Source organism: Lipotes vexillifer, unplaced genomic scaffold, assembly GCF_000442215.2.
Source record: "Lipotes vexillifer unplaced genomic scaffold, Lipotes_vexillifer_v1.1 scaffold383, whole genome shotgun sequence".
In the NCBI taxonomy this organism is placed as follows: Eukaryota; Metazoa; Chordata; class Mammalia; order Artiodactyla; family Lipotidae; genus Lipotes; species Lipotes vexillifer.
The window spans coordinates 602119-616251 of NW_006772850.1; the positions used below are offsets into that span (position 1 = coordinate 602119).

A 14133-nucleotide genomic window follows, 5' to 3' on the forward strand; every position below is an offset into this window, starting at 1 on the left:
ATTCCTGCTTTAATGAGCATTTGTCATCCATTCCACCAGAACACAGATAGTTCATCGTATCAGGACCACTGTTTTCCCTTATCTACCTCTCGTCCTCCTTTAATGGATTCTGACGTTTGAGAAGAAGCAAAGTAGGGGTTATCAGATACATTAAGGAAAATATGTCACCAGATACTGTTCACTGTATCCAGTGGATTATTATAAAATGTGGGAGTCAAATTTTAACACCCTTATTGTTTTCTTGGGCTCTAATATAGCTGTTTGACCCAATTCCAGAATGTCCAGGATTTCTATCAAGCATCTTCATGGTGGAATAATTATTCCTAACAATAAACATTGAAATGCACTTTAGAAAACAAGAGCCTGTGAAACTCACTATAGTACATGAATCTTTTATTTAAATTCTGATTCACAAAATAAGTCATGTGATTTGAACATAGATTAAACCATAATTGTCATTAAATCTGTTGAGATTTGTGTAATTAAAGGCCAGTATAATCCATTATCACTTATCCATTCATAAGGAAATTCAGCTATGGCATATCCTATGGAATATGTAGATATTGTCTCCATACTTCTAATTAAAACTGAATGGTTAGCTCTTTTTCAAAGGGAAAAGGAATAAAGTTGAAGTAACTGATTTTAATTATTCCTAAGTTTCCATCTAACCACTAATGCTATCATAATCCCTAGAAAAAAAACTGGAGTTAATGGATTAGAGTCCTGTAAAGAGAACAGAAATGGCCTCAGGTATTTCACCATGGGAATTTAATAAAGTGAAGTGCTTACAGAATGAGGGGAAAGCTGAGAAACCAAACAGGAAAGCAACCAATTGGTGAGCAAGGGAGGAATCTGCTACCACCCTAGGTTTGAAAGGACACAGGAGGGACGTGGTATCACCAGAAATGCAGAATCCTGGACTTGCCTGCAGAGGCTAGAACCATGACCAGGTAGGATTTTTCCCCGACAGGGATCTGGAACCTCAGAGACAGCAGGAGTTGCAGCCCGTTCAGAGAATGACTGCTACATAGAGAGTAAGGAGAGATACCCATGCTTCCTCCTTCCCCCTTCCAGTCATTCCCTGCTACTTCCCATTGGCCAAACCTTGTTAGAACCAGTTGGCAAAGAGTCTGGAAAATGGAGTTTGTAGGAGATGGAATGGAAAAGTGTTTGAAAACAAACAGGAAATTACAGGCACACTTAGTGATGAATTTTCCCAAATTTGTTGAAATACATTAGCCTCCAAAGGCAAGAACCTCTGTGAACAGCAAGGGGAATAAATATAAATAACACTACATGTGGTGTATTATACTCAAACTGTTGAAGCCAAAGAAAAAAGGAAGGAAAAAAAAAAAACTGTAAATGAAGCCAGAGGAAAAAAGACATTTCATACAAGGCATCAGTGATGGAAATATTGGCTGACTTCTTATCAGAACCACTGATATAAGCATAGTCAATCCTGAATTAAATATTCAGTAAAAATATTCCTTTTCTTAAAAATGAGATGAAAGACATTTTGCAAATGAAAGAAAGCTAGAGGAATTCATCACCAGCAAACCTATAGTATAAGAAGTGCTAATGGAAGTTCTTCAAGCTGAACTGAGATGATACCAGAGGCAAACTTGTATCTACAGGAGGGAATGAAGAGCAGAACATGCTTAATATGTAAGAGTATAAAAGACTCTAACCTTATATTGTATTATTTTTTTCTAAAAGACTGCTGATCATTTAATGCAAAAATAAGAACTACACTAAGAATTAAGATTCAGAGAAGAGCAGGATTGTATTGTTGTCAGGACCTTATGTATTTTCAAAGTGATGCAATATTAATGCTAAGTAACTTCTGATAAATTAATCATGTATATTTTATTTCTTGAGCAATCACTAAAAAGTACAAAAAGGTATAGCTAAAAAGTCAATAGAAGAAATTAAACGTCCTATGAAAATATTAGATTAATGAAAAACGGCAATGAGGGAGAAACAGAACCCAAAAGACACGAGACAAATGGAAAACAAATAGTAAAATGGCAGATTTAAAATAAAGAATATCGACAAATATAATGGACCACACCATACAAACCAAGCAGTAGGACAATAGACAAGAGATGGTAATATGGTAGGTTTATTATTAAATGTATAAGGACTAAACACTCCAAATAAAAGCATGACAAAGCCACATACTGTCTACAAGAGATGCTCTTTAAATACAGAAGGAAGTTAGGTTAGAGTTAAAAGGATGGAAAATAGAGATCATATAAACAGTAAGCATAAGAAAGTTACTGTACATATGTTTATATCAGACAAAGTAGACATGAGGGCAAGAAGTGTTAACAGAGATAAAGAACAACATTGAAAATTGAAGAAAAGTTCAGTTTGTCAGAAAACATAAAATCATTAAGTGGCGTATACTTAAAACACAGCTATAAAATACTTGAAAGGAAAAAAAAACCTGAAAAAAAAGAGAGAGAATTAGACAAATCAATAATCAGATTTAGATATTTAGTATCCCTTTTATATCTTACTATATATAAGGATATTGAAAAGCTGAGGAAGATTGTCAACCTATGAATTGGCATTCATAGAACACTAAGTCCAACAGTAAAATACATTTTATTTTAAACTGTACATGGAACATTGACCAAGATATAAAATGAAATCATCTCAACAAATTTGAAAAGATTGAAATAAAGATGAAAAACTTACAGCCATACCTAACTACACTAACGTCAACTTAGAAATTGAAAACAATAGAATATCTAAAAATAATCCCAGCTATTTCAATGTTAAACTATATACTTCTGAATAACCTATGAGTCAAATAAAAAAATCAAGACAAAGTAGAAAATGTTTGGTATATCAAAGTAAAATGTGTGGAATGTATCTATAACACTAATTTAGAGAGGATTTAGAGAGCTTTAAAATACTTATATTTGAAAAAAAAAAGAAAGTTAAAGTCAGTTGTTTACATTTCTAACATAGGAAGCCAGAAAAAGATGAGCAAATCCAGTGAATAGAAGGGAATATATACTAAAGAAGAAATCAGTAAAACAGAAAACAACCAACAAAAAAACAACCAACTTTTGGCTAAAAGTTGGTTCTTTAAAAATTTTTTTAAATGCCTAACCACTAGCAAGACTGATCAAGAAGAAAAGAGCAGTAATCACAAACCACCCAAACTAATAATATAAGGAATAAAGTGGGATTTACTACAGATCCTACAGATTTTAACAGGATAAATATGGAATGTTATGAACTACTCAAGGCCAAAAATATCTACAATTTAGATAAAATGGGAAAATTCATTGAATATACAACTTACCAAAACTGACATGTATGTAATCAAAATTTAAATGGTTATTTATCTATTAACTGTATTAATTTTTTATTTTTACTCAAGTGATTTCTGTGTGAATTTTACCAAACATTTTAAGAAAATAAGATAGAAAGAACTGGTCAAATACTAACAAATTTCATAATTGTGAATGGATGAAAGTGTCCTATTCTTGGAAAGACACTCAAAGATTAAGGCTATAAGCCAAAGGCCACTTCTGTGCCACCTTTAAAAGATCTAGCTAAAATTACAAGATAGAGAAATGTTGGAAATAAAGGATGGAAAAGAGTTATTTCAGGAAACAGCTTACAGAAATAGGAAAGCTGCAATAATATAAATTTCTGACAATATAGAGTTCAAGTGAAAGGCATTTAGCATGAAAAAAAGAGACATATTACAGTACAATCACCAAGAAAAGTTAAGAATCATAAATCTTTATGCACTCCAGCATCTCTCTGAAATAAACAGACACTATTAAAATGTTCAGATGTATTTACAAACCCACAGTCTTAGTTGGAAATATTAATACATTCTAATATTGACAGACCAAATTGAGACAGTAAGTCAGCCCACTGGGGATCTAACTAACTCATCAGGCTCTGACAATAGATATATTGAAAGAACATGCTTTGTTTCCAGCAAAAAAAGAATATAAATATATATCATTTTTAGAAATTCATAAGACATAATAGAAATAGAACGTATTTATCACATCACAGAAGAAAAAGAAATTGTCAAAGTAGAAATAACAGAGACCACAATCTCTGATCAAACTTAATGAAATTAGAAATAACAAGGACAGACCAAAAATAATCTCCTTGTAGAATTACTCTTGTATTAAAAGGAAATGGAAATTGAAATTATAGGCTTTTTAGAAAATAATGGCAATGAGTAGCTATAAATCAAAAACTGTGGGATTTGGCTAAAGCAGTAATTACAGGAATATTTATGTCCTTAAATGCATTTATTAGAAAATACAAAATATTGGCAGTAAATGACAATCAAGAAAAAAGAACAATGAAAGTTTAAATAAAGAAGGAGGAAGGGTTTTTTTATGTTAAATCAGAAACCAATAACATAGAAAATGATCAGAAAGCATAGACCTTACTTATAAACCAAAAGTTCATTCTTTGAGAAGTTCAACAAACATGCAAAGCTTCAAAAGTTTGATCTAGAGAGAATAAGAAAAATAACTTTAAGGACAAGAAGAAATCGCTTCAAATATGGCTACTTCTAAAATTATAAGAGAATATTAAGGAGATTATTTCATATTCAAAAATCTAATGAGGGCTTCCCTGGTGGCGCAGTGGTTGAGAATCTGCCTGCCAATGCAGACGACACAGGTTCGAGCCCTGGTCTGGGAAGATCCCACATGCCATGGAGCAACTGGGCCCGTGAGCCACAATTACTGAGCCTGCGCGTCTGGAGCCTGTGCTCCGCAACAACAGAGGCCGCGATAGTGAGAGGCCTGCGCACCGCGATGAAGAGTGACCCCCACTTGCCACAACTAGAGAAAGCCCATGCACAGAAATGAAGACCCAACACAGCCATAAATAAATAAATAAATAAATACATTGTGTATTATAAAAAAAAAAAAATCTAATGAAATGGATAATTTTCTGGGAGAGTTGAACCAGTAAACATGACAGAAATGTGACATGTCTACTCCTAAAAACAGAGAGGGGGTCAGGAATACAACTGTGTGGATTAGAAAACTAATCAACTGTGTGCACCCTGACCATACCACTTGGTAGGGGTGTAACTTTAGGCAAGTTTCTCAACTTCTCTGGGCGTCCGTTTCTCTTTGGTAAAATGAGGTAATAACAATAACTGCTGTCCAGGATTACACATACATATAAAGCCTTTAAAACAGTGCTTGACACATACATAATCAATATTCTGTCATCATATTATCATGTCATCACCCCATCACCATCACCCTCACTATCACCAGATGGTTTTATAGCTGAGACTTACCAAACCTTCACGAAGAGACCAGTCGTATTTAAGAAGTTTCAGACCTGAATTCCCTGGCGGTCCAGTGGTTAGGACTCCGCACTTTCATTGCAGGAGGCACAGGTTCGAACTAAGATCCTGCAAGCCGCAAGGTGTGTCCAAAAAATAAAAAATAAACAGTTTCAGACCTAAGAGAAAGCTATAATGTTTCTGAAGTCAACCTTATGCAGCTGGCATCACCTTGACACCAACAAGGAACCAAGAGAGCACAGAGTCAAAGAAAACCCATCAGAGCTCTCTTATAAAGATGCATGAGAAAGACGGCAAATGGAAGTTTAGCAGATGAGTTCCTGTGTCTCTCCTGGGTCACAGGAGTAACGAGAGCCCTCCATACACTCCCTCCCTCCACACTGCCTGGCTAATAGGAAGCTCTGAGAGTCTGTGATGGGGAGATGCTGAGATTTTGGCTTCTGACCAAGGACTAAGGAGTGATGTCTGAAAAAAAGGGGTGTTTGGGATAGGGAAATAAGGAGGCATACGGTGCTTCCCTTTCCTAGGCTGTGAACCACTCAAAACAGGGATGACATTGTACTTGTCTTTGCACCATTCCAGCCCAGCATGGGCCTGGCCATGAGACTAGTCAACAAACAGGTGTATTTGGTGTATATACACCTTCCTAGCAGACATTTATTGTTACTCATAAGATGTGAACAAATGTCATTATCAGGCCAGGTATTTGAAAGCATTGTGCACCACGTCTAGGAGCTAACTCAGTACCCCATAAATATATCATTAGGTCAGGTTCAAGTGCCTAGTGGTTTGAAGTCCAGGTTTTGTAGATCTTGCTTGATGTGTAATCATCTCTCAAGATAGAGTAGGTGTCTGAGTGTGAGCTGAGTGGACCCTTCCCATCCTGATGGCATGAGGGGATTACTCAGTTCACTGATTACTTGCCTCTTTTCCCTCCCCGAGGGGCTCACAGCTGTGCACTCACTGGGCATTTCAGCTTGTTGCTGGTTTGCATCTGAGTCTTCCTTTCAGTGGATTTACTTTCAGGGTGCCCGTACTCTTCTCAGTGCCAGTTCTTCTGTCTCTTCGGCATCTCTAGCCAACCTCATTAGCAAGAGCTTCCATTGTGGCTTCAGGTATCACTGACCTCTCTTTGGATGCTGCATCTGAATTTCATCCAATTATTCATTATGGCTCATCTTTTTTAATACCCCAAACACTGCTTCCTTTGGATTACATGACGTTTTAAGAGGCCTTGAATTTTTTAATTATTTAAAAGACCTCTCAGAAATGCATACAATTCTTATGACCACATTTATCTACCTGTAACCTGTCGGTGGCAGAACGTGTAACTCAGTGGGCACATTTTTCACATGATCACAGGAAGCTTGTGTGTTCGTTGGCTCATGCAAGATTGTAAAGGCCACGCCTGTGAAATCTTTGGGGAACCTCAGTAAACATTTAGCTGCATCAGTCTTGAAGGAAATTGTATCTGGCTGGATTGTCCTGGGGAGGGTGAGGACTCAGTGTTTCCAAGCAAACCAGATGAGGCTGCCCTGGAGGTAGCAGCTGCCAAGACATCAACAGAAGGGAAAAGGGCACCGAGACGGACGTGATCAGGTGTGGGCATGAGAGTGCTGGTTACAGAGGCAAGTCATAAAAAGATAGTTTTTCCTTAATGAAGAACTGATGATTGTAGGGCAGTTTTAATGGGTTATAGCAAGTTGATCAGACATAACCATAGATATTTTTCTATGGACGTATCTTTGGTTTGTTTTTAGCTCCATTTTCATTTCTCAAGAAATTAGTGAGGTTTGAAGTCCTCATTTAATGAAACCCTAATTAATCCAAAAGTATTCATGATGGCTTTCCAGAAAAATCGAAGCTATCCCCACACTAACCTGTTCCTTTTTGTTTCCTGGTAGAACATCCATTCTCGGGATTTCCTTTGGAGCTGCATTTCTCTCGCTTGCCTTTATCCTTTTCGTCTGCTTTGCTGGACAGCTTTTGGTAGGTACTTCAAATATGGAACTTCTTTGAAAAGTGTGCTCATTGAATGAAAACTGATTTCTTCCTCAAGACAGGGAGCTTGTAAATTTACTGTTTCAAGAGATATACATCCAAGTAGAGAAATATGGACTCTTCATGTCAACAGCCCAGAGTATAAACTGAGGCAGCCCATGCACAACCAAGACTCTAATCTGAAGGTTACTTGAAATGTTGGATATCATGCTATAAAATTGTATTTTTTTTTTGTTTCTGTCAACATTTTTTATCTCCTCTAAGTTTTCAGAGTATTTATAGCAACAAATACTAGTGTAATAGGAGGCTTTTAATGACCGGGAGAATTAAAATGTAAACCAAATGTGTCTTTAATGTCAACTTTTAAGGTATGAAGTTTTGGAAAATATGAAAATAGCAAATGTAAAAATATCTCTTATTAGTGTTTTAATTTAAATCTAATCATTGTCAGCACTTATGGTTTAAATGCTAGTTCAGGATACAAGAATTAAATCTCACTGTATTCTTGAGTCTAAAGCAAGTGCTGCTGGGTGGCCCTACCTCCATGAGAGCACCCTAAGAAAGCCAACAATGAGGGCTTCCCTGGTGGCACAGTGGTTGAGAGTCTGCCTGCCAATGCAGGGGACACGGGTTCGTGCCCCGGTGTGGGAGGATCCCACATACCGCTGAGCGGCTGGGCCCGTGAGCCATGGCCACTGAGCCTGCACATCCAGAGCCTGTGCTCCGCAACGGGAGAGGCCACAACAGTGACAGGCCCGCGTACAATAACAAAAAAAAAGAAAGCCAACAATGAGATAGGAGTGCCAAAAGACAGTCAAGGTTTCATTTTGTCCATCTGAGGTGAGTTGAAACATAGTGGAGAGGCCACTATGAACCAGACTCCAAGCATTGGGTCCATTCTAGTTGGATATGTGAAATCACTTGGCCAAAAAGTGTTAAGATTCCAAAGCATGTCCCTACCTCTGGCCAGTAGACGCTGCCTCCTCTGCCTTGTACCTGTGCAAACTTTTGTGGGGTTTGTTTGCTGTATCATAGTTTAGATGTTTCCAATTGGATTGGAAACTCTTCCAAAAATGAAACTGTTGTTTCTGATTTCCTCAAATGTACACATGGCATCTTGAGTCTCTTAAAAATCCCCTGAAGACCTTGTAGGTTGTAGTGAAGATTGAGTAACTGTTGACCACGGGAATCCTTGTCAAGTTCTAAGACACAAGGAATTCTTAACATACAAGGGAGCCTGACTTTCTATGTTCAGATTTTCCTTGCACACAGACTCCACCCTTTCTCTTCCTGGCTCCCAAAAGACTTCTGCAGCTGTTTCTCAGGTTTTCAGAAGAGGAACGGTCATTTGTGGTTCCATTGGAAATCCAAACCCTGTTCTAATTAAAGCAGATTCTACCACTGTGTCTAAGTAGCGATCCTTCTCTTTTTTTATTCCAAGGAATCCAGTCTTGGGGGTGGCGGGAATATAGCGTATATTTAGGGTTTCAAACTGACATTTCTTTCCACTATCTAAGTTGCTATAGGAAAGAAACAGAGAGCCAGAGGAGGGAGAAAGAATCTCCTGAGCAACTTTGCTGCCTTGGTGGGAATGCTTTGCTCTTATATAACATCTCCCCTCTCAGCCTTGGTATAATCTGACCTCAGTGTTGAACGTTTCGTGGCTTTTGTTCCCTCCTGTACCTGCCAGTGGTGCCTCAGGGTGTTCAAGGTCCAACATTCCTGGCTCCTGTTTCCTCCCGCTCCCCGAGGGCTTCCCAAGACTCTGACACCCACACACCAGATGCTAGGATGTTCTTAACTCTATGTTGTCTCAAAGAGAAAAGTTCAAGGCTGCAAATGAACTAGTGTTTAACCTCCTCCTCACAGGAAGCCTGTACTTTGCCAAAGTGGTCAGGAAGACCAAAATTAAAGACATCTGGTCTTTCTAAACTTGAATCAATAGGATCTGTGAATGAATCTGCCCCCAGAGCCAGCTGTGATGCTTGGTCCAGATGTAATCCTGGTAAAATTCAAAGAGGAATTCTTCTCATTCCAGTAAGAGGTTCTTTTCACTCTTTAAAATATTCTGTAAGGATTTTTTTTTTTTTACTCTTTCAACATCAAACATAGTCATACAGAAAGCTTTAATTGTACTTTCTATTCCAGCCTCCAAATTCGGTTAAAAACTACATATATCACCTTTGAGACTTTGGTTAAGTCTTTTCCAAGCCAGTTTCCTCATGTGGAAATTGGACATCAACCATCCTCACAGCTTCTCGGGATGATTGGAGATATTAAATGTTAAGGACATAGCAGGATACCAACAGATTTTCAACAAACAGCAGCTACCATTATTTTCCATCACTGCATATTTTAGAGTGCCTATTCTTAAGAGCACTTAAGACAAACCCATTTTTAGGCAACAAACAACAGCATTAACTTTTTAAAAATTAATATGAGTTCTCATAGTGTTTTGAACAAAGATCAAAATGATAAATGCTTGCTTCTGTCTCTTTAAAAAAAAAATTTACAGTTCTTACATGTGACATTTAATGTAATACTTGTGTCACTCTACAAACAACACATTTAAATTGAAGAAGAAAAAAAAACTGTATGTCACAAATATTCCACAGTGGTCATAGAGAAGTATGAGGTTTTATTGTGTTTTGTACTTATTTATGGATTAAATACTGAGTTTGTGAAAGAATGCTGAATATCCCAGACTCATCTTCTATTAACTGATGTTCACCTTCTGAAAACTTAAATGCCAAAGGCAGTATCAATGCTAACATCGGTATTAAATTCTCCGTATGAAGAAAGAAATTAAAATACATCTATGAAGGAGGTTGAGAAAAGGTAGGCCTGACAGATATTTTTCCTCCAAAACCTTTACCTTTATTATCCTCTGTTGCACAAAAAGTGCAACACAGTAGGTACAATCGATGGGTCGTTGTTCAGCTGGGTGTGATAAAAAGGTAGAAAAACATCAAAGTGGGCAGAAAATAAGAGTGGTAAGGAAATGCAATTTTTTTCCCATTGATTAAAAAGATATGTGTTCAGTGACACATTCAGAGAAAACTGCCAGGGAATCTGTTTGTTATAATCATGATTGCTGTGGGAAGCCCGGCCTCTCCTCTCCCTCCAGTCACCCTAACCCACACCTTCCCCGAGGCTCTCCCAGCAGTGCTGGCCCTCCCCCCCCCCCCTTCCCACACACCAGATGCTAGGATGTTCTTAACTCTATGTTGTCTCAAAGAGAAAAGTTCAAGGCTGCAAATGAACTAGTGTTTAACCTCCTCCTCACAGGAAGCCTGTACTTTGCCAAAGTGGTCAGGAAGACCAAAATTAAAGACATCTGGTCTTTCTAAACTTGAATCAATAGGATCTGTGAATGAATCTGCCCCCAGAGCCAGCTGTGATGCTTGGTCCAGATGTAATCCTGGTAAAATTCAAAGAGGAATTCTTCTCATTCCAGTAAGAGGTTCTTTTCACTCTTTAAAATATTCTGTAAGGATTTTTTTTTTTTTACTCTTTCAACATCAAACATAGTCATACAGAAAGCTTTAATTGTACTTTCTATTCCAGCCTCCAAATTCGGTTAAAAACTACATATATCACCTTTGAGACTTTGGTTAAGTCTTTTCCAAGCCAGTTTCCTCATGTGGAAATTGGACATCAACCATCCTCACAGCTTCTCGGGATGATTGGAGATATTAAATGTTAAGGACATAGCAGGATACCAACAGATTTTCAACAAACAGCAGCTACCATTATTTTCCATCACTGCATATTTTAGAGTGCCTATTCTTAAGAGCACTTAAGACAAACCCATTTTTAGGCAACAAACAACAGCATTAACTTTTTAAAAATTAATATGAGTTCTCATAGTGTTTTGAACAAAGATCAAAATGATAAATGCTTGCTTCTGTCTCTTTAAAAAAAAAATTTACAGTTCTTACATGTGACATTTAATGTAATACTTGTGTCACTCTACAAACAACACATTTAAATTGAAGAAGAAAAAAAAACTGTATGTCACAAATATTCCACAGTGGTCATAGAGAAGTATGAGGTTTTATTGTGTTTTGTACTTATTTATGGATTAAATACTGAGTTTGTGAAAGAATGCTGAATATCCCAGACTCATCTTCTATTAACTGATGTTCACCTTCTGAAAACTTAAATGCCAAAGGCAGTATCAATGCTAACATCGGTATTAAATTCTCCGTATGAAGAAAGAAATTAAAATACATCTATGAAGGAGGTTGAGAAAAGGTAGGCCTGACAGATATTTTTCCTCCAAAACCTTTACCTTTATTATCCTCTGTTGCACAAAAAGTGCAACACAGTAGGTACAATCGATGGGTCGTTGTTCAGCTGGGTGTGATAAAAAGGTAGAAAAACATCAAAGTGGGCAGAAAATAAGAGTGGTAAGGAAATGCAATTTTTTTCCCATTGATTAAAAAGATATGTGTTCAGTGACACATTCAGAGAAAACTGCCAGGGAATCTGTTTGTTATAATCATGATTGCTGTGGGAAGCCCGGCCTCTCCTCTCCCTCCAGTCACCCTAACCCACACCTTCCCCGAGGCTCTCCCAGCAGTGCTGGCCCTCCCCCCCCCCCATTGCCCACTTCTTCGTTCTTGCCCATGGGGGTGAGCTCTGCACCTGCTCGCCTTCCTAGAAACTTTCTCAGGAGCATCACCAGCCCTTATGACAGGTCCTTCTTTGAGCACCATGGGACTCAGGATCTGCAGCATGTAATTTAACACTCGATCGTATAACATCTCTCCGACCCCCAATTTTTTTATTTTTTGGTGAGTGTGACTGCTGTTTCTCCTTGTATATAGTAGGTTCCTTAAGGCCAGGGTTGTTTCCTACACTTGCTTTCTATCTTCCAGGGAATCCAGCAGATTGCCAACCTCATAAATGAGTTTGTAATGAGCATATGTTAAGTAAGCGCTACTGGACTTCTCTGATTTCCATGAGGTTCTTTTTCCTTTCTCCACTCATCGGACTCCATGTAGCACCTCCCTTGTCTCACCAACCCTCCCCCATTCATCCTCAGGCAGAGTTATGTGCCCTGAGAGCCCGTGTTCATCCTTCTTTCTCCAGATGCCCTGGCGTGGGGATGGGCTCTGTGTGTAAATGAATGTACGAAGGACTGAATGGTGGTCCATGGCCCTCATCTCCCTGCACTGAAATTCCTTCTCACGCACCATGATTCCTTGACTCTGACGTGCTTCGGGCTGACTTCTCCTTTGGAAATAATCTCCTAACCTTCATAAACTAATTCTGAAGAGCCCTCCTTTTCCACCACTGGCTTCCCTAGTGCCTGCTGTTTGGGCTTCCTATTTTCTAGTCTGATTTGTATTCTTTCAGGTGACAAAAATCATCAGTGAGTTCACCTCAGCCCTGTTTTTTTCATTGAGTATTTCAGGCACCTGAAACACAAGATAAATAATTAATGTCGGTTACCTTAAAGGCAATGTCCTGGCACCACTGCTCAGAGAACATCCCACACCCACCCTCGCCCAGACTTGACTTCCCCCAAGCTCGCGGCTCTGAATTCAGCTCACAGTCACCTCATCCCTGCTCCCAGTTCTGGCAAGCTCCTGGCTTGCCTGCATCCTGGACTATCATCCCGTGTTCTCACTTGTCAGACCTCCTTCACCGCCTGTGCATTGGTCCCCTTATGAGGTGCTTAGCTTCCTACAACAGACACTGGTTAGCATTTCACAGTTGTAAACTTGAGAGCTGAAAGGGACCCAAGAGATAACCTTGGTCAGCCCTGCATTTTGTGGATTAGGAACCCAGGACTTCACTTCAATGAGTTCCCGTTTCTACATACTTAAAAGTTTCCCTCCGTGAAAAATAATGCAGGAGTTGTAAGCAGATCTCTTGAGGTTGGAGACGGAGGCTTTGGATCTGGATCAGGGTTGTGATCACTATAAGATCTGCAAAGGTTTCCTGTCCTTGGATGAGAACCTTCAGAACCAAGGTAAACTGCTTATGACGGGCAAGATCCCGTGAACAGTTCTGTATTTGACCTCATTAGAGTTTAGAACTAATAAATGTCATATTATATTAAAATTGCTAAGCATGTTATATAGGCTGGCTAATTTAACCACACAAGAGTCCTTGGAGGGAATGCTTATTCTCAATTAATGAAACAAACAGAAGCTCACAGAGGCTACATAATTTGCCCTGTAGTGTAGAGCAAGTAGGTTTTGGAGCCATCGGAAACAAGCCTTAGAACCCTTATAATTATTTGGAGGCAGGTTCCAGAGGGTGCTAGGCTGTGTGCGGAGAGTCACTGGCAGACAGGTGCCCAGAGCTAAGCAGGGATGACCACATTGATGGTCATGGGCCATCATGGCCCTGAGGTTGTCTCTGGTGACTGCTAAGCATCAGTTGGTCAGAATCACATAAGTCAGTCAAGATAACCTCACATAGAACCTAATTCATAGTCTAGTTTTCCAATATATGCAGCTGTTGACCCAGTTTCTGTAAAACTGGATTCTGGGCAAGGTATAACTCCATCTTAAGAGTCATTCAGTAAAATGGAGGAAAAATGTTAATTTATAAGTGGATTTAAACTCCAAACTATTCTAGTAGGAAAGCATCCTTAATAATAATACTTTGCAAAAATGTTTTTACATATGTGAGAGCCCTTTAAAGTGCATTCAATGTATATTATTTTATTTGATAATCCAAATAATCCATTTTATCTAAGTAGAAACTAAGATGTAGAATAAGAGATTGTATTTTCATGACACTTAGCAATAAAAAATAATAATAGCTGTCATCATCGTAGTAGTAATAATAATAAG

The 14133-nt window shown here is 38.4% G+C and overlaps 1 protein-coding gene across 2 annotated transcripts in view; it reads left to right on the forward strand.

Annotated features, from left to right (window-relative positions):
• ADCY2 (adenylate cyclase 2) overlaps positions 1-14133 on the forward strand; it is a 435394-nt gene that overhangs the window by 339648 nt on the left and 81613 nt on the right. For both annotated transcript variants that reach the window (XM_007447921.1, XM_007447922.1), the window contains exon 15: positions 7222-7306. In XM_007447921.1, coding sequence (XP_007447983.1) covers positions 7222-7306 — 85 coding nt within the window. The remainder of the gene's footprint in view (positions 1-7221; positions 7307-14133) is intronic.